This window comes from Chenopodium album, chromosome 7 (genome assembly GCF_948465745.1).
Source record: "Chenopodium album chromosome 7, dcCheAlbu1.1, whole genome shotgun sequence".
Lineage (NCBI taxonomy): Eukaryota > Viridiplantae > Streptophyta > Magnoliopsida > Caryophyllales > Amaranthaceae > Chenopodium > Chenopodium album.
In genome coordinates this window covers 60,917,657-60,939,523 of record NC_137840.1, presented here as the reverse complement: position 1 = coordinate 60,939,523, position 21,867 = coordinate 60,917,657, and the positions used below count along the sequence as shown (strand labels likewise).

Sequence of the window (21,867 nt, the reverse complement as noted above, 5' to 3'; positions counted from 1 at the left end):
TATTGCTACGTACTAAATTAGTAATGGCATCTTCGAGTTCAATCGAATGGAGGATTGTGGAAAGAGAGAAAAGAGGAGAAAGAGATGAGGCTAGAATATTCGCAAGGTCCGACAAACCCTTAGGAAGCGGCTCCTTCAAAAGAGTTTACTTGGGGTTCGATGAGATTAAAGGCATTGAAATTGCTTGGAGTAAGATACCATTTACAAGGGAAATAAAGAAGTCTGAGAGTTGTGCTGAAGCTGAATTATCGATGTCATTAGAACACGAAAACATAATTAAATGCTACGATCATTGGTTAGATAGACCCAACAAAGTCGTGAACATGATTACAGAGTATTGTCCTTCAGGGGACTTGAGAAACAACATTTTGAAACATGATCTTGTTGCTAATACCGCGTTGATCAAGAATTGGTGTAGACAGATTATAAGCGCGTTACATTATATTCATACTCGTGATCAGCCTGTTTGTCACCTTGACATTAAGTGTGCTAACATATTTGTTAATGGTAGCACGGGCACGATTAAACTAGGAGACTTCGGAATCGCAAAGGAGTATAGTCAACGAAGGGTTATAGAAGACATAGAGAAGTTTGGGGCTACAGTAGCAGAGATGGCGGATAGCAGAAGATTACTACACGGTGAGCTCAGGATGCGTCAGCTGGTATTTGGCCGCAGTGATTCGATGACTTACAAGTTGGCTGTGCTAGCCGGGGTGGAAAATAAAGAAATTGAGCGGTTTAGTACCAAGTGTCTCTCTCCTGCTCCAAGAACCAAGGTATTGGAACTTTTAGATGACTCATTTTTTGCAGTCGATGTTACTGAAACATCGACTGCTAGTACTAGTACTGCTGCTGGTAATCTGAGTTTGACAGAATCTGTTCGACATCAGGTGGCTGAACTACTGCAGCCGCCTGCAGAAGTACTGAAGGAATTTGACAGTGGAGATAAGAAATTCAGGTTACAGGGGATAATGTCAGAGGATGTATCGATTTCTATTACTCTGAGGATTATTACTGATGGCATTGATATGGTTACAACGATGAATTTTGAGTTCTGGCTTGGAGTTGATACAGTTTCTGATATCATGGAGGATATTGCAGTAGAATTTGACTCGTTTGGTGAAGTAATCGCGCTGGTTTCAGAGAATATGGAACAACTCATAACAGAATTTCTGCATGAACCTCATGACAGTAACACAGAGCAGACACAAGACGGAAGATCTGACTCATCTGAGGATAATAGAAGAAGTAACAACAGGAAATGGAAGCTACCAAATTGGTTATGCTGCAATAAACCCAGATCAATTTGATTCTTTAGTACAAAAATAGACTATTCAGTGATTTTCTTTTATGTTAGTGTACTAAAGGTGACTATAATTTTAGGCCTGTTAGAGATACTTTGAGTCTTAGTCTTAGTTGAGTCTTAAGTGTATACGATTGCTTGACTTTAGGTCTAGCTACCTTTGTTTTGCTTTCTTTAATTTGTCGATTAATTGTCTTTCAATTTGTAAGTGTTTGATTTGGAAAACAGAACATTATGTTAGTGAGTTAGCTAGTTAATTTGTAGTTAAGTACTACAAGCATATATTGTGTAACAAAAGCTTTCCTTTTATAATATAATTAATACTTTTCGTACTGTGATTAATGTTTTGTTTGTAATTGTATGATTCTTAGTACATAATTATTAATGCTTTTTCTTAAGAGAGTAACAACATATGCACCAGCCCCTATATTTTAAGAAGTTAATTAAAAGTGAGACATTAATAAATTATAAATCAAGATTAGTAACAAATTTTAATTTATAATTTTGAAATTAATACTCCCTCGGTCTCCAAATGTTCTTTTCATTTGTTATTTTGACACTGTTCATAAGTTAGGAGAATCTTCTAAATTATGATCAATATATAAGACATAACATATAGTTATGCAGGGTATTTTTGAGGTGCAGGCGGCTGTACCTTGCTTGGTACAGCGAAAAAACGCAAAAAGAACATGTAACTATTTTGTAAAGAGCATACAGTTATTTTGTAAAGAACATATAGTTGTTTTGTAACGAACATCCAATTTTATATATTTTTTTATATCTAAAGAACATCTGTAATATTAATAAAGAACATGATAATATTATGTAATAAACTTTATCTATATATAACCACCCTAATCTGAAGACAAAATTTAATAAACATTTCACATTAAGCAATGATCATTATGTTGCAAATAAAGTACATTACACTGACTGATCAATGAACATAAACATATGTTCTTTATATTTTTTTTTTTTTGGTGCAAATATGTTCTTTTCACACTAGGTATATGTTCATTACATTTTCATAGTATGTTATTTTTACTTTAGATATATGTTCATTACATTTTAATAGTATGTTCTTTTCACTATAACTATATGTTCATTACTTTTATATATAATGTTCTTTCCTACAAAACGACTGTACGTTGCAACGTACAGGCGCCTGTAGGAACAAGCTTTTTATTCGTTTTAATGAATAATTTATTAGTTTTCAATTGTTTTATTACTCACTAATAAGCAACTAACAATATTTATGGTCAACATTTGCAAACGTGTACATTCAAATTGGAAAGAACAGGCATAGGGAGTCATATGGGAATGAAATGTTTTATACAAATTTTTGTATGTGGCTGGCCACACGATGTGGCCAGCTACAATTATTATTATTATTATTATTTTAAAAATACCACAACTCTTCACTCTCTCCTCTTTTCTTAGCTTCTTCTCCAAGCCAAGCCAAACCACACATCATCAATAACCATATCTCTCCTCTTTTCTTAGCTTCTTCTTCAAGCCACACCACACATCACCAACAACCATATCTCTACTCCACCCATTTTCTCTCTCCTCTTTGCCAAACTGCTGCAATTAAAGCCCAAAATTATGAGCCCAGGGTCAAAGGTCTAATCCTCCATTCATGCCAAGTAAAGTCAACATCCCAGTCAACGTGGCAAACCCACTTGGCTTGTGACCCATATCTCCAATTGTGCTAAGGTATAAAAGCCTCACTTCTTCCACTTTGCATTCATTCACAAATTGCCTCAAGCAATTAATACTCTTGCATAGCACTTTCTCTCACTACACTGTACTGAACTCGGCATCGGAGGGGCCTTCCTCGGCACACCCTTCGATGCCAGTTTACGTGTGTTTGCTGTGCATGAAACTCTTGGCCCAACATTACTTGGACCGATTTTAGTCTTCAACCCATCAGAAAGGACCTAGCCGATGGTCCATTGTTTTCATCCGATATAATTTGGCGCCGTCTGTGGGAAGACTTAAAAAAAAAATCCAATCTCAATCGTTCTATACAACTTATGTTAGCAATGGCTAAGAAAGGCAACAGCGGTAAAAATGCCAAAAAATCCGGTTCTTCCCCTTCGAGGAGGAACCCAATCAATGCGGCAGCGGGGAAAGGTTCATTTTCCACGCCGTCCCGTTCACCCCCTCTGGACAGGTCGTCCCCGGAGTGGGTCAGTTTGGAAAGGGAGGCTTCAGAGAAATCAACGTCTCCATCTCCATCTCCTTCTTCATTTCCGTCTCTTCAATCTCGACAGTCGACAAGCTCGCATCACCCGAGCAGGTCGGATGCTAAGAGTCACCCTCATAGTATCCCCTTTCACTTGAGCCGAGGACCCTTGTAACAGGGCCCTCAACAGAAGAGGTGGCACGGGTTGTGGCGACTCTCATGGCAGTCATGAAGGCCCAAGCAATCCATGCCATCGCCCCGCGATAGCTCACCTCAGCAGCCGAGGCAGCTGCGGAGGAGAGTCGATCAAGGGGGGGGGGAAGCCTCCTTCGTTTAAAAAGCTGGGAGACAAGTGGGAAGAGGACACTTAGAGAACCGAGCGAGAAAGAAAAAGGAACTCTCACTTCTTCGGGGAGTCCAACACCCAAAATTATCACAGCAACAAAAGCAGTAGCTCTGCCTCTCGGCCAAAGTCTTCTCGCTGAAGTGTCCTTGAATGCCTTGGCTCCAGGGAGTTGAGCGTGCATAGCCGCCTCTCCTATCCTTATCGTACTAAGGCCCTCCCTAAGTCTTCCCAGACGAGGACAAAAACCACTTCTACCTCTCTGAGAGGGCGGAGTGCGGTTCCACCAGCTAGGAACAAGGGAAAGGCCGTGATGCTTCCTATCATTTCTCCATTCGAACAATGGATTCTGGAAGAGCATGTGCCGACGGTGAAAATTTCATCGCACTTTACCTATGATGGGACTTCGGATCCGAAGGACCATATTGCCTCTTACGAGGGGAACATGCATATGAACCCCAGGTCCGAAGTAACCTGTTGCAAGTACTTTCCTACCACTCTCAAAGGTGTCGCGCAAGCGTTTATCACCAAGGGGGTCAAGGAAGGTTCGATCACCGGATGGAACGACTTGTTCTCAAAGTTCAAAAGCAAGTTTTCTACGGTTTTACTATGAAGTTGTTATACAGTTAGAGTTTGTTGTTCAGTTAGCTTGAGTTTGATCATGTTAATCCAGCACTTACACTTGGTTAATAGTATTGTGACATCTCTGCTAAAAATCAACTTAAAAGGCATACATGATATAATTTGTAGATTGTAATACACAACATTTAACTTAATTAAAGGACTATTACATAAGTATTATTGTATAAACTCAATTTGAGCTTCTTTTTTGTTTTTTTTTTTTTTTTTTGTTTTTTTTTTTTTTTAAATTTTTTATGGAAAGATGCAAGATTAATTAGAAATACTAAGGTTAGTTACATGACCATATATAGCATAATCAAGATTACATTTAATAAAGTTTGAGCATCGCTTACTTTCAAAAGCTCAATCACAGAATGGAGGGGGATGGTACAAAAGACTAATATGATGCATAGACTCCAAGTTACATCTAGCATCTTTTGTGATAGAGCCTGCTACAGCATTGCCTCCACGATCCTCAAAGTGCAATTCCAGATAGGGTAGCTCCCTTACAGGTCCCTGCATTTTAGAATCAAGTTAGAAATGTTTTCCACAGTTGTGGTTGCTTTCATCTCCTCAACTACCCTCTTAGAGTCAGAGCATAGAATTATATTTTTCCAGTATTTTTGTGTGATCCATACCATGCTTAACTCTAATGCTTTGAGTTCAGATCAGCTTTATGGCCGGAGGGGGAATAACCTTTCCACGACAGCCCCTCAGTCCAATCTCCTAGGTGGTTTCTACAAAGAGCACCCGCACCAACTTCTTTGGAAATATGGTTATAAGAAGTAGCACAGTTTAATTTAAGAAAGGGAAAAAAGGGAGGCAACTAGGCACAGGGAGAGGGATTTTGAATTTATGAGATTATGCTAGAAAAATAACACTTAGAAGCATCCCAAATGCACTGGTGGACGACTTGGTTTATGGGAGTATTTTTTTTTCTTACGATCCATGAGTTTCTTCTTAGCCACATGTGCCAAAGAATGAAAGAGAATAAGGTATTCCAAGGGATAGAGTTTGAAAAAGGCTGTGAATGTCTGAGATTTAGGAGAAGCCAAGACTTCCAAAAAAAAGGTGGGTTATAGGGAAGGGGAGATAGGATTAACTCCTAAATTTCCTTGGCTTTGGAGCATTGGATGAGCAGAGGATTCTTCAGAGGTTGGACGAAAAGGGTAGCAAGGTTGGATTTAATTTATTTTATGGTGGAGATTACAGCTAGAGGGTAGTCTGTTCCAAGGAAGCTACCACAGAAATACTTTTATTTTTGGATGGGAGTTAAGCTTCCAAATATAGTCCCAATTAAAGTCTGATTTCACCTCAAAGATTAGATCCAACAGTTCTAATCTAGCTTGGGAAGATTCAAATTTGTTTTTTTAAGTCCAGCTAGAGTAAGCACTGTCCCGGGAGTCAGTTAAAGAAACTGATTAGATGATTTGAAATAGAGAGTCATTAATCTAGAAAGTGATATAGCTTTCAAACAGGGCCTTGGAATGGATTTGATAGAAGTATTGAGAGATATCGAGAGATAACTTCTTAGCTTGAATGGGGCCAATCAGGAAATCTCTAAGAGATTTGTTCAACAACCATCTATCCTACCAGACATTTATAGATTTCCCATCCACAACATTCCATTCTAGACTTTTCTCAAAATGACCCAGGCCTTTCCTATGCCCTTCCACACAAGGGAACCCTTGCTGAAAGGGGTACAAAATCTTTTGCTATCAATATACTCTTCTCTAAAGAGATAAGCAGCCCACCCTTTATTATTATACAAGGACCAGCATAGCTAAGAAAAGGAGATGGCATTTATGTGCTTATGCAGTCATGCTTAGTGAAACCAAGACCCCCTTCATCTTTGGGCTTACAAAGGCTATCCCAAGAGATCAAAGTGAGCCTTTTTCCCTATCCCGAGCTTCCCCAGAAAAAATTTGAGCAAATGGAGTCAAGTTTTTTACAAATATATTGAGGAAAAGGAAGCACTTTCATGAAGTATCTAGGGATTGATTGGAGGGTGGATTGAATAGGGACTACTCTCCCAACAAGAGGTTCTTTTTAGAATGCTTTTTACTCGAGAGAGGAAAGCCAAGGTATTTCCCAAGGTCTTGGGTAGCAGTCACATTCAGTTCATACTCAAATTCATCAATCATGGCTTGGGAAGTGTTCTTAGAAAACAGAGTTAAGCCTCGTATAGGGGACTGAACTTTCAACAAATTTAAAAAGAGGGGACTGCAGTTACGATATTTTAATGTAGGGGACTGAAACCGGTTGTTCAAGTAATCATCGGTGTTGTAACCTGTTTTAGGGAGTTTGCACTTATTTAAAAAAAAAAAGAAAAGCCTCTGTAAATTTGCAGACCTCGAGCTGTGTGATTAATTACAGCCGTAGGAGACACACGGGAAATGAAGGGTATCTTGAAGCTTCTATTGAAAGTTGTCTCCTTTTCCTATAAAAGTAGTACTTCCATCTTGTTTAATGCCCACACTTCCATTTTCAGAAAACTCTAACAAAAAAAATTCCTTTATTCTCTGTTCAGCTCATGTATTGGGCTACTGGTCCCAGCTTTGAGGAAACAATTGGAAAAAAAGTCGCACGTTTAAGTTCTATTGAAGGTATATTCCCTTCCAATTTAGCTTTTTTGTGGTATTTTACACATTGTGTTTGTTGGATTTTGTTTTTCTTATTTTTTCTTAATAAATAAGCTTTTATGAAGTTGTTTTTTGTACTATTTGGTGTTGTCATCTGAATTTGTGTTGTTTAAACAATTATTTTTGGCATGCTTTTCAAGTAAAACATGTGGATATATTGGTTGATGATGGAAAATTGTTTAAAAATTCAAGTTAATGTTGAATCTGTCGTTATGTTAGGATTTGTAGTTGATTTTGTCCATGGAAATGTTTATTTTATTATGTTTGCTATTAATTTAATTTTTGTGTGATTAATTATTAAACATGTAGTTAGGGTTTTCATAGTTTTGTGTGTGTGCGCTTGAGACCTTAGTCACTAGTGTCTTACACTCCCTGTATGAAATGGCCTAGGTATGGACGCGCTTGCAGATGCCCACCCACTTTTTAGCCAGCAGGACTTGCTGGTGGCCCATGTGTTCCCGAAGGTGGACTGGCAAGGGAGGGATGTTGTTGAACAAACCTGCAAGAAATGGAGGATGTGGTGGAGGCTCAGGCACTTGGTTTTCACCTACCCCTTCAACGGTGCTAGGGCTGCCATCTAGAAGTGAGTCCTCAAGGATGTCTTGTACAACAATGGGAGGGATCTCCATGCCTGGCTCAACAAAGACATGACCGTGTACTTCGACGGCTTCCCATTGCTGTTCAAGGAGGAGGAAGCCTAGGGGCTATGGGTCTGTTGGTGCAGCTGTTGGTTTTTGTGTTGGGTAGCTGCTAGGTTTAAGCTTTTTTTTAGTTAATTCTATAAAAATTTATGGGTTGTTCTAATCCTTTCTTTGTCATGGAAACTAGTAGAGACTTGTGACAAGCAATGGTATTTCTTTTTGTGCTTGTCACTGCCATGACAAAGTTTAAGTTGTTTTAGTTGTTGTCTCTAAATCTATTGAACTAATGATGATGATGATGGCTGTAATTATTAAATATTTTGGATGTAATGAATGGTTTAATGGACTTAGGTCCATGTTATTATGAAATGAAGTTGGTTGAAGTACACACTGTTGTTTGATATGCACATATGCTTGTTTAACAGATTGTTCATACTTTTGATTGTTTGACATTTCTATTACTACTATCATTAGTAGACTATGAAATGATAAATTAGATTAATTGCAATTCCTCTATGACACAAATAACATGAATCTAAAATCATGTATGATTGTTCATCATGGTGGAGAATAGGTACAAAGAACAGGACACCTAATCTACAATGGTGGTAGAGTTAACCTCTATGATGACATTCTTGATAATGTTGATGCAAAGTACTTGAAAGAAGTTGTTGATTCTTTGGGGTACACTGATATTGTGAAATTGCACTTCTTGGACCCTAGGAAGGATATGCAGACTGGTATTAGGTACTTGGGGTTTGATAGCAATAGTTGTGATCAAAGCAGCAAATCATTCATGGTTAAAACTTATATCAGTGACCATACATGTGGTAGAACCTTAAAAAATAAAAGAGTGACAACAGAATGGATTGCAAAAACCTTCCAGGAAAAATTTAAGGTCAATCCATATATGAAACTTCATGACATTATGGAGACCATTTGGTTGGAGAAAGGTCTAAAAGGGAGCAGGTATAAGGCTTTCAAGGCTAGGCAGATTGGTCAGAGCTTGATAGTTGGAGAGTATGAAGAACAATATGCTTTACTTTATAGGTATGCTACTGAGATCAAGAGAAGTAATAGAGAAAATACCATCAAATTGAAGCTGAATGGTTGTGTTTTTGAGAGAATTTACATATGTTTTGACTCCTTGAAAAAGGGTTTCTTGGCTGGGTGCAGACCCTTTAATCCTTAGATGGTTGTTTCTTAAAAGGACAATTTGGAGGGAAACTTTTAGTTGCTATGGGCAGAGATGGGAACAATCAAATGTTCCCAGTTGCTTGGTCAGTGGTTGAAGTTGAGAGTACTGAGACATGGACTTGGTTTCTGGAACTACTTGCTGATGACCTTGGGACTACTGAGGGTGTTGGGTATACAGTGATGTCAAATCAACAAAAGGGCTTCCTTGCAGCAGTAGCAAATGTGTTGCCTTCAGTAGAGACAAGGGTTTGTGCTAGGCATGTTTATTGCAATTTTAGAGGGGTGATGGGGGGTGGGTTAGAACTCAGAAAAGAGTTTTGGAAAATAGCCAAAAGTAGTACTGAAAATGAGTTTTTTTCAAACATTGAAAATTTTAAGGCAATCTCAAATGATGTAGCTGATGATTTGATGGCTAGAAATCACAAGAAATGGTGCAGGGCTTTTGATAGTTCAAGTTCATGCTGTGATAGTGTGGATAATAACATGAGTGAGGTGTTCAATGCATATATCCTCAACTCTAGACACAAACCAATAATTACAATGCTAGAAGACATTAGAGAAGTTTTGATGGAGAGACTTCAAAAGAAAAGGGATCAAATTCAGAAAAAGCAGCTCCTGTTATGCCCTAGAATTCAGCAAAAATTGGAATGGAATAAGGTTTGGGCTAGGGGATGGAATGGTTACTAGGATGGAGGGTGTTGTTATGGAGTTAGACAAGGAGCAACTCAGGAGAGGTTTGTGGTAAACTTAGACAACAAAACATGCAGTTGTAGGGCTTAGGAACTTAGTGGAATTCCCTGTAAGCATGCCATTGTAGCAATGTGGAACAAAGGGGATAATCCCGAGCCATATGTAAATCAAGATTTCACCAAGACAACATATTTAAAGGCTTATCAATACTTGTTAGAGCCTTTGAATGGGCCTCAGCAGTGGCCAACTTCAGAAGGTGTTGTGGTTCCCCCTAAATTGAAGAAAGTGCAGCACTGGACAAAGAAGAAAAGAAGGCTGCAAGTAGGAGAGGTTGTAGCATCTGGGAAGCTAAGAAAGACAGGTGTAAGGATGAATTGCAGTGTTTGTGGTGTACAAGGTCACAACAAAAAAGGATGCAAGATAAACAAGTCAAGCAACCAACAAGTGATCAGGCAACAGCAACAACAGGACACCACAACCAGTCAAATACCAATGCACATGAGGGGAGTAGGAATTTACACCTACCCAAATGGCTTTCAAAGAGTTGCAACTGTAAATTTAAAACTCTTTTTTTGAATATTAAAATCTTGCAGAAAATAAATTGTGTAACTAATATTTTGCTCTTTATCACTTGCACAGGGTGGAGTACATACTTCTGGTCCAAGAACTGAGTCAGACCCTGTGCATAATGTGCAACAAAGGGTGCAAGGGCCTTATTACTCATATTTTGCTGGTGAGCAAACTGTGTACTCATTTCAGGGTGATGATTACCCTCAATCAAGCCAACAAAGCCAGAAAAAACAACAATTACAACACAGCAACCGCAGGTAGTTTATTATTGCAAATTAATTTAGTACAATCAGTTCATATTTTATATTCTGATACAAAATGCTGCTTCTACTACATATTTCAAAAGCTAGCAAGGGAAAAACAAACACAACAAAAGCAATAAGGTAACCTACACCTATTTTTTTTTAAGTTCATTCATTGCCTAACATATAACCATAGGCAAATTACAACAATTACAATAACATTGAAACAAACTTGAAATTTAGTCCCAAACTTAGTAGCCCTTTTTAACTTAAGTAGATTGTAGTCAGCATTAACCTTCCTGGAGTACTTGTTTGCTTCATACAAATCCTTCCTCATTGAAATCAGCTCTTGTTTCAAATGCTGCTTCTCCTCCATCAACCCTAAAATAACATGAGTCTGCCAATATGTGGGAGGTTATGTGTCAACCCACTTAAAAAATTTTCATCCCCTTCGATCAGTGTCTACATCATAGTCTGGACAGGCAAGAAACCTTCTTCCAGGGTTGTCTTTTGTCAATGCCCTGGTGCGTGACACTAGTAGCCCATACTTACACCTCCTTGGATTTGCACTACTACTTGACATTATTCTGGAATCAATTAGGAAAGATAAATCACATAATTAATCTTATCATACATCACTACATTTATGGAAAAAATAATTTACTTACTGTAACTCAACCTTTTCTACAGGATCAAATTCAGAGGCACACAAAGGCTCCCTTGGTTGTTTGACAAACCTTGATTTTAGATGCTTGTTTGAAGGAAAAAAACAATTTTTTTTTAGAACTCCGTGCTTATTGTTCTTCAAATTAAGTTTCTTTCCTAGAAAATCCTCTGTGTTAAATACTTGTATAACGGCTACTTTTGTTTGCAAAACTTTTTCTGTTTCCAAAGCTTGTCAGTGATTCAAAAAAATATTTTAATCTTAAAGTACATGGAAACCGGTTGTATAAGGTTACCTTGGCTGGAGTTATAGGCATAGTCCCCTGCTTTTAACTTCCAAAACTGCAGTCCCCTCCTTTTAAATTTGTTGAAAGTTCAGTCCCTTGTAAGAGGCTTAACTCTTAGAAAACAGGATATAACTCTTTTGGTCATTCATTTTTTGACCTAACATGTTGAAAAACCGAGTGAGAGTATTAGAGAGAGAGGTAAGGGTTTTTGTGTCTGTTTTGGGCAAAAAGGATGACATCATCCGCAAAGAGGAGATGTGAGATGGAAGTTTTACCTCCTTTAAATCTTAAGGGGCTCCACTTCTTGCTTTCACACTCTTTATGGATCATTTAGGAAAGGTACTCCAAACATATTATGAACAAATAGGGAGACAAAGGGTCTCCTTACCTCAATCCTCTGGATGGAGTAAAGGACCGAGAGAGCTTTCCATTAATGGTTATGGAAGAGGAGATAGTGGAGATACACATTATGATTAATTCAACAGAATCATGATCAAAGTTAATGAATAGAAGGAAATGTCTTATAAAAAGACCACTTCATTCTATCGCAAGCCTTTTCCAAATCTATTTTTAAAGCAAACAACCCCTTTCTTCCCTTTTTTCTTTTATCCATAGTCTGGATTATTTCAGAGGAATTGATAAAGTTGATATCAGTACCTCTTCCAGGAAGGAAACTATTTTTATTGGGAGAGATGATAGAGTCAAGCTTTGGTATTGTCCTGTTTACAAGAATCTTAGAGAGAAAATTGTAGGAAGAATTTACAAGACTGATGGGTCGAAAACTGGATATTTTTGTGGAATTATCAATTTTTGGAATGAAGCAAATGATAGTCTTATTGATGGAAGGAGGAACATATTTTGCTGAGAAGATGGAGGAAAGAAGCTGGAAGCAATCAGCCTCAATGTCCTCCCAAAAGTGTTGGAAGAATAGAGAATGGAAACCATCTTCTCTTGGTGCTTTAAGAGCCCCTACCAAGAAGACAACTTCCTTAATTTTATACATAGAGGGGACAGAAGAGCATGAGATAGATTGAGAAGAAATTGGATCAGGGGGAAGGAAATTTTGCTCAGACGAGAATATAATGGAGAAGAAAGACACAATGTGATCATGGATCAGACTCGGGTGAGAAATCCATTCACCAACATCATTTTTGATAGAAGAAATACTATTTTTTTTCGGATTGTAGCTGATAGGTGAAAGAATTGGGTATTTGTATCACCGCATATCAGCCAATTCAACCCTTAAACGAGAAGCCCAATACATTTCCTCTTGTCCTAGTAGGAGGTTGAGCTCTGCATTCAAAGATCAGTCTAGATCAAAGAGGATATTGCTACTTGGGTTTCTCTCAAGGGTTTTTAGGCCCCATCAATTCTGGCCGTAATCTTTTTAATTTTATTTTGGACAGATCCAAACACATTGTTAGACCAAGTTGAAAGAGTATTAGAAAGATGGCTTAGTTTTGATGGAAGATCATTTTGGGTCATATCCCACTCGTTCTTGACAAAAGGGTCAAAATCCGGATCCGACATCCACATAGGTTCGAATTTAAAGATTTTATCCCCGAGGAATTTGACCCGTTTCTCAAGATCAAGCAAGACCGGGTTATGATCCGATGATAATCTGGGTAGATTCTTGACTACCGCATCTGGAAACTTCCGGATCCAGGTATGGGTAGTCTAGAATCTATCCACACGCTCAAAAATTGGATTTTTTTTTCTTTTATTAAACCAGGTAAATTTATGACCTGTAAATCCTAGATCATTTTTCATCTGGGTAATCGGGTGCGGGTTCCCCCCCCCCCCCCCCATTTTTCATGTTGAAAACAAATCTCATTAAAATCCCCACATACTACCTGTAGGGAATATTTCAAGCATTACCCCTAGCTTGAAACCCACTGTGATCATACACTAAAGTACGGTGGCGTCCAAAGGGAAAGAAGATAGATCAAAAGAGTCGCCAACAAGTTTTAGGAACTTGTAAACCGTTCACGAGGTGAAGGTTACACCCCTTAACGATCCAAGAGATCGTTAACTCCAATAGGTCTGGAACCATGACTGGTAGTTCAGGGATGAAGGTAAAAATCCAACCTAAAAGAGATTGAACCAGCCCTAATAATAGGCCTCTACTTTATTCTGATCGTATTCATGTGCGCTTTCCGACTAACATGTAATCAATAGGATTAACCCTAAACCTGTTTAATATATGTTGGTTGAATATTAATGCACAAATAAATCTATTATTGGCGATCACTTGAATTATAATCATATTAACCCTAAACAAGATTATTAATAATCTTATTAAGCGTGATTACAAGTACCAATTCCCTTTAAACATGCATAAAAGGTGTGATCAAGCAATAACAATAGATATAATCACTACAAAAAAAATGAGAATAGGCAACACTTAAGATTGCAACACTTACAGAAATGATACTCTTAGTAATCTAAAGCAACAATATTTATTTGTTACCTTGAACTAAAGTAACAGATAAAAAAGTGTTGCTCTAGAATATATAAGGCTACAGTCGCTTAAAGTGTTACCTTTTTCTAGTCTAAGACAACAAACATAATAATTGTTGCATGAAAAGATAACAATAACAAAACTATTGCTTGAAAATGTAACATTAATATCTATGTTGCCATCTACGGCAACATTTATATTAAAAAGACAACATAATTTAAGATATTGCTTTTATGGCGAGTGTGTGTAATGTGTGATATATATATATATATATATAGTTTGGTGGAGTTGGTGGTGAAGTCACCTTGTGACTTTGAGGTCACAAGTTCGAGCCCTACAACCTATTAAATGCTTGGGAGTGGCAACATTTAGAAACATTTTTGAATTGTCTCCTTAGATGGCAACATTTTTCATTTGTTGTCTTTGTAAAAGTGTTGCCTTATGTATTATTTTACCTTGGTTTTCAAAATTGTTGCCTTTGAATAAAAATGTATTGCCTTATGAATAGACAACGGGGGCATATACTACGCCTCATATGTGTTGCCTTAGCTACAAGACAACACTTGTTAAATCATAATAATAATAGCAAGATCCTAGGCATGATACTAACAAGATTAATAACAAACCTTAGCATGTCACTAAATAATAAAGATCAAAGCTTTAATCCGAACATGATACTAACATGAATATTAGGAAAGAACATAGGAAGCATCATACTTTTAATCATACTTGATATTAAAGTTACCCTAGACATGATACTAGGAAGATCAAAACGCCCTAACATAACGTTAGGAATCATAACAACAACCTAGACATGATTTCTATAATAACAATGTAAACAATTAAAGCACTTACTTGGATGCCTCGTACCTCTTTTTAATAACAAAATACACACGTTAGTAAATTCAAGGAAAATAATAAATCAAACAATTAAATTAAATAGTTGAAAGAGATATTTGGGACCAAACCCTCAGAAATATCAAACCTTTCACGTCTAGGGCGAAGGCAACTTCGAACTATGCTAGGTGTTTCTAGGTCTTGTGAATGCGGAATTTTGTATAAAGGGTGGTTTAGAAAAGAGAGAAAAAGAAAGCTTTAGCTTCGAGAGAGAAGAGAATTAGAGAATAGGTGATTGGAGATTGTATATGATTGAAAACGGAGTTTTTAGGAGGCTATTTATAGAGAAAATCAGCCAAAAAAGATAGAAAAACAAACCAGAGTTCTGACGTGAAAAAACAAAGTTAGTGCCAGACGCTGACATTAGCGCCAGACGCTAACGCTAGCGCCAGGTGCCAGGCTTAGCGCCAGGCGCTAATGTCTGGCGTTAGGCGCTAACCAATATTTTTACGCGTTTTCTAAATTCAGATAAAATTTAACCGTACAGGAGGATAAAATCGTATTTTCCTTAAAAACACTCTTTTATTCTGATTAAAATTCCAAAAAGTCAACAAAAGTCAATTTATCAATGCTAATTGAATTATGAATGAAAAGTACACTCTAGAAGAATCTAGAAGACTAAAACCATTCCTAATGAAATTAGGAATGATAAATCCATACTAGGCCCTCCTCTAGATCATTGGGCCGCATATAGGGCTGAAACCGGGCCCAGTTTAGTAATTTGGCCATAACTTCCTCAATATTCATCGGAATTGGGCTTATAATATATCGTTGCAAAGCTCTTTTCAAACCCCATCCAACTACACTATTATTAGAACCATATCATGGACCAACCAAACTGGATTGGATGTTTTCTTAAAATAGGTTTTTCAAAACAGAGAGAAGAGAAAAGAAATTAAAACTATCCGCAACACTAAACCTTCCACACTTTCACTTCATTCGATTATGATTCAACGTGAAAAGTACTCATGACCGGGTTTGGTTTTGGGGGGACACAAATGGGTGTCTACACTACCCAAGGCAAGTCAATATGTGATTTTAAGCGAATCAAATCACTCCTCATATCTAATCTCACTCTAAACTTTGTACTGGCATACAGCATGGAAGATATCATTGATAACCTTCCGTTCAATTCCTTTTGAGGTGGTGAACCCGGTGGGACTATCAGGGAGGCATTCTCGTCCTTTGAAATTCGGGAGTGAATAATGTGGTGGCGGTTTCGAAAGAATTGCGTGCTATCCACGCAACTGTTCAGGTGAGAAACAAAACTCAATTAGTACTGATTGTACTTCTCTAAAGTGTTGACTTTCACTTTCACCCCAAATATTTGGTTGCTGGTGCCTTTCTCCGTTCCCCAAGCACATAAGAGCTAGAGCTGAGTGGCCTGTCGAACTAAGTGTAACCATTTTACGTTGTTTATCCCTGTCACAGACTGATCCAACAACCTTTCGCTTGTAATCGACATTGTTTTTCTTTCTTGAGGAAGCACTGGTTCTAGGTCGGAAATGAACTTGAGTTCCCACGACATCACTAGCCCCGAGTAATTCTTTTGCAGATCGTTGATCCACAAGCGCAGCAGGACTCCTAGGGGTTTGTTCATCAGTTTCACATCCTCCAGGGAGGGGATGTACGTGGGGATCAGGACTCTTGGGTCCACCTGATCTTTAATCTGAAGGTTTTCGAACGTTAGAGCTAGTTTCTTCAGTTAGAGGATGATTTGACAAACTAGGCCCAGAGTTAGAGAATTCCAAGTTCCTAGTATGCCTTGTACGAAGAAAGATTGGAGGTTGATCATTGTGGCTGGGTGAGTGAATTTCGGTTTTGTTTTGGTGATGATGTTCCTCTCCGTAGTTGGTTTCACTATAACCGGGTTAGGGTAAGATATGGCCAGAATTCCTGTTGGGAATGGTTTTGGAGATTGTCTGGCTTTGTGTTCAACTGTTTTTTTGAGTGAGAATTGGGTTTTTTACGTAAGGGAGAGGATGAGTGAGCTGGTTAGAAATGGTGATGTTAAAAAAGAAGAGGGGGTAGTGTAGGCATCGTTCAAAGTGCGCCTACGTTAAAGCATGTGATGAATATGCTTGGCACTAATAAGAAGTGGGTATTGACATAATACAATTAGGGACAAGGAAAGTAGGGAGCCGCCAACAAGTTTTTAACGAACTTGTAAACCGTTTACGGATCATAAAAGGCAACCACGATTAAGGGACAATGATAGGCAACAACGAACGATAGCCTTAAACCTCAGTTTTTGCGATTTTTGTTTTTATCATATCTTTTGATCTAGAAATCGGAATAAGATAAATAATATGTCCTTGGAAAGCTGTGAAGTCTAATTTCTAACCTAATTAGAGTCAGATTAAAATCGTTTGTAAAATAAAAGATATGGCCGAAATAGTGGGACGGTGTGAGTTTTGGATAGAGTTTGATATTTCATTCATATCTTTTCCGTTATAACTCGGAATTGATATTATAATATATCATTGAGATAATTTAAAGGGCTATCCAACCATCTAAGATTTGGATAAAAACTATGAGTCACAAAAATAATATCTTACTATCTTTGAACGTCTTTCAATTTGAATAGAATTAGGACTTTCAAAAAGAAAAGTTTTATTCAATTTCAAATTCTTTAATCTTATCTTTTCAAAAAGGAATAATTAAAATCTTTTGGAAACTTATGTAAGCTTCCAATTAATCCTAATTGGTTTAGGTATGGTATTAACGCTTTTGGACCCTCCACATGATCATTGAGTCGTAGGTAAGGTGTGCTTAGGTTCAGTTTGGGCTCAATTTAGTATTTTAGCCGGATATAACTCGGATTTGGGCTTATAATATATCGTTGGAAAGCCCTTTTCAATCCCCATCCAACTATTCAATAATTGGACCCAGATTATGGACCAAAATAAATTGGGCTAACCGTTTTTATAAAAAGGACACGAAATGAATGATTTTAAAGGACACGAAATGAATTATTTTGGGATTAAAGGCTTGAAAAGAAGAAAATAAGTTATTTTTTGGGGAAATGGGCTAGGAATTGGGTTGTTTTATTAATTTATTGGGATTTGAATATGGATTTAAGCACTCCAAAGATTTAATACTCAACTTGACCAATATGGCGATGAAAGGTTGTTTATCATCGGGTTTAGTTTTGGGGAGACATTTTTTAATGTCTGTAAAAGCCCCCACTTTTGACTGAGTTTGTTGAAACATCATTTTTAAAAACGATAGTCAAAGTAGTCGATAGGGACGGAAAATGATTTAAGACAATCTGCGACCCTAAATCACTCTGTATACGCTGATACGTGTAGAAAAATGTTAGTTCTACAGATAAAAGAGTAAAGGGATAAAATGCTTATCTAACACCAGTGTATCAGTGACAAATGAGTTTGGTAGCTTCCTATGCTTGAAGGAATACACCGGATGACGTTTTGTTGAGATACTTTCCATGCCTGAGGAAATTCGACTGATGAGTTTGGTAGCTTTCTATGCTTGAAGAAATCTACCGTACGGTACTTTCCATGCTTAAGGAAAGTCGACATATGAATTGATGGATTTTTATGCTTGAAGAAACCCAGCGATAATACTTTCCATGCTTGAGGAAAGCCGACAGATGACTTTGGCGTTTTCTATACTTGAAGAAACCCACCAGTTGAGATACTTTCCATGCTTGAGGAAAGTCGACATATGATGTATTCACTGACTTCTTCGCTTTGAAAGATGATAACGACCGACAATTTTCCATGCTTGAGAAAAAACTTGTCTAATAAGATTGCAAGTCTCTATGTATCGAGAACCTTGCGCCATGAAATGATGGTGGTTCGATTGTCCTCGAACGTGGGCTGTAAATGGTTCGCTTGTCCCCAAACGTGGACTGTAGATTGTTCGCTTGTCCCCGAACGTGGGCTGTAGATGGTCCGCTTGTCCTCGGACGTGGGTTGTAGTTGGTTCGCTTATCCTCGAACGTGGGATGTAGTTGGTTCGCTTGTCCCCGAATGTGGGCTGTAGATGGTCCGCTTGTCCCCGGACGTGGGCTGTAAGTGAGACTTGCAAAATAAAATTTTCCAAGGGACTCGTATAGACTATGATTGACTTTACCAATTGACTTGACCAGGCTTGACTTGACATGACATGACAAGTGTACAACTTGTGGTTGTGTGTATATGGTGTGTGTGTGCAAACACAAGCAACAGAAAATGCAAAAGCAAAAATTTTTCGTCATTTTTGTCATGAAACGAGTGGAAGGTACCGACTTTCTCCCAAAAAAGAAAGACGTGAAAAATGAAGTTTTGGTTTTGAACTTCACTCGATAAAAAATTTTGAAAAAGTTTTGAACTTCCACAAAAGAAAAAGATGAAAAAGGGAAGAATTTTTGAACTTCCTGCTTGAGCAAGACGAAATGAATCGTATGGATTGAATTGCTTTTCTTGAAGATAATGTATTTATGATGCATGTTCTTAGGCTAGGAGGCTAAGGACAATTACATTATGTGACACGATAGATGAATGAACTTAGGTGAACTTAGGTCATGGAGCTAAGCATCATATACGGTGTAAAAAAACGATCTAGAATGTCACTTAGGTCAGCTGGAAGCTAAGCACGTATATAAATGAAGTGATTGATGAGTATTGTATAATGAATGTTGCTTAGGTTAAGGAGATAAGCACGATATACGATGCATGAAACAATGAACATTGCTCAGGTTAGGAAGCTAAGCAAGTATACAATGTTTCTTTTAATGAATGTTGTCTTGAAAGGTGATGAAGCATGCGCGGTAGAGAAACAATATTTCATGATAAAGGGTTCCAAAAGTAAAGATAACATGGATATGGATGTGTGAGTGAAGTGTGTGAATGTGATACTAAGGCTGGCTACAAAGGTTATGGTGATGAAAATAGATGTGAGAAGAGTCGAGATGGTGACCTTTTAGGCTAGGTAGGCTAAATTATGTGGGTTCAGGCCCCCAAGTCTAGCTCTAAATGGATAGGGTCATAGGGATAAGAATTGGATCTTCTTTGACTCGATCATGCATGGATATGAATGTGAATGTGAATATGCATGTGGCCGCACCTCGATGTGAGGTTGCCTACGTATCTGTTAGGAATCAGGCCGAACGTAGCTCTAGCCGAACTTTGCACAAGTGTATGTACACCTCAAAGAGGTCTTTCAAGGGTTGGAATATGGTTAAGTTGATGGTTTAAAGAAGAAAAGGGTATAAGGCTCAAGACCCGAGAGAATCCCCAAGATGTGTAATTGTGAATTTAAAATTTTTGAATTTTGCAGGTTTATTTTCAACATTTTTTTTTGCTTTGACTTTTTTTTCATTCTTTTAAATCAATGTGGGCAATCTCAGATCATGCGGTCCATCACTCACTTATCATTCATGTTTCTCAGGTACGATATCAAGCATTCGATGAGCGACGTAATTTGAGACGTGTTCATATCAAAGACATTGGAACACTTGCCCTTAGACATTGTTTTATTGTTGCTTTGCTGCTTTTTTTTTCACTTGATTTTTGAATGTTACACAAAATTCACACTTTCCCATCCCAGGGGTAGGTGAATGTGGGTTGAAGAAATGAAGGTCAAACGTTAGACGAGGCTCAAAGCGGTTGATGAAGAAATGGAATGTGTGCTTGAATGGTTAACGGGGAATGACAGGGTTGGAAAGGTGCCTCAAATCATTGGTGTACCTTGTGTTTTATTGGGTTTAGTTGTGCCTCAAATCTTTTGTTCTAATCCATGTAGCAATTTGAATTTCCCGAATATTAGGAAGGGGGGAAGGGGTAAGGTGAAGCGACATTTGAGTAGACCAGACGAGTTTTGGTGGCTCAGTTTTGAAAGAAGGTTGGGAATCGAGAAAGAGGGATTTTGGAAGGATTTTCTGGAAAAGGGGTAGATTTTTTATAGAGTGGATTAGAAAAAAGGGGGTGGATTAGAAAAAGTTGCTGATGTGGATTCTCAAAGCCTTTGGCCTGGTCCCACCTTTGGCGCGAGTTTGGACCATCAGACAAACACATTCCCTTTTTTCCCTCTAGAAACAATTCTCCAAGTTGAACTTCATTTTTATCGCCAATTTTGTCGTCGTACTTTTTTTCGTCAGAGGATTTTCCTTTTAAAGCAAGTTCATCCTTTTTATCCTCGCTTCTAGAATTCTCTTTTGCAGAAGACAATTTCTGATTTGTCTTCTGGGATTGTAGTTCTAAGTACACGAAGGTTAGTTTGATATTTCCAATCCATATACTCTCCTTTTGTGGTTTTTCTGAGTTCGTAAGCACGAGAATTCTTGCCAGACGTAGGCTGTTTCTTCCCGTGTTTGTATTAACTTTGATAAAAGTTCCAATTGTATTCCCTAATCTTGCGAGAATCTTTGTAGAGTGGAGTTCTACCGAGAGTTCTAGTAATTCCACCCACATTGGCTTCAAGTGTAGCTATGTCACGGAGGGTTTGAAACTTGGCGCCCATTTATTAATCAATAAATAAGTTCCATTAATAAACAAAGGGCTTGCCTGTAAGACTTTATCAAAGTCTTCTTGCATTTTAAACTTGGTGATAAAGAAACCTCTTCCAATTTGATATGAGGCTAGGGGTTGTTTAGGTTTCAAAATATTGGAGATGTTATCAACAATGAAGTTTGTGGATAAGGATTTTCCACAAGATTTTGAGATGATGGCTAGATTCCATTCGCTACAGAGCGTAGCACACTTTATTTCCTCGATTGGAAAGAATAATGCCTTTTCCGCACCAAAAGCTGCAGGAGGAGAAGAAGACGCTATAGATTGGGAACAGATAGGCAAGGATGTAGTAAGCACACACTTAAAGGATGCGGACAAGGTAGCTGAGAGAAAAGGAGAAGAAGAAGAAATACAGGGGAGGAAGAAAAAACAGGGGTGGAAGAGGAAATAATGGAAGAGGATGAAGATATGGGGTGGGGGTTCTTTTGTGTGAATTTTATGATCATTTTTTATTTGGAAGGGGGAGGAGAGGTGATTGAGAGGATGGAGAAATAGGTGCTATGGATATTTTTTAGTAGGGAACGGTGGAAGAAGCGGAGGAGGGCAACGAGGTGGAGGAGGTGGGCGGATTTTGTTTTGAAGGAAAGGGAGACTCTATCTCACTAGG

General features: G+C 38.0%; 1 protein-coding gene across 1 annotated transcript; it reads left to right on the top strand.

Annotated features, from left to right (window-relative positions):
• The first annotated feature begins 23 nt into the window (after positions 1 to 23).
• Positions 24 to 1,310, top strand: LOC145640410 (serine/threonine-protein kinase WNK8-like). Its single transcript, XM_081691694.1, has one exon. The coding sequence runs from the start codon at positions 24 to 26 to the stop codon at positions 1,308 to 1,310; it is 1,287 nt and encodes a 428-aa protein (XP_081547820.1).
• The last annotated feature ends 20,557 nt before the right edge of the window (positions 1,311 to 21,867 follow it).

Bases quoted from the DNA above. Each gene is read 5' to 3' on its own strand.
- LOC145640410 (XM_081691694.1), top strand. From the start codon at position 24: ATGGCATCTTCGAGTTCAATCGAATGGAGGATTGTGGAAAGAGAGAAA.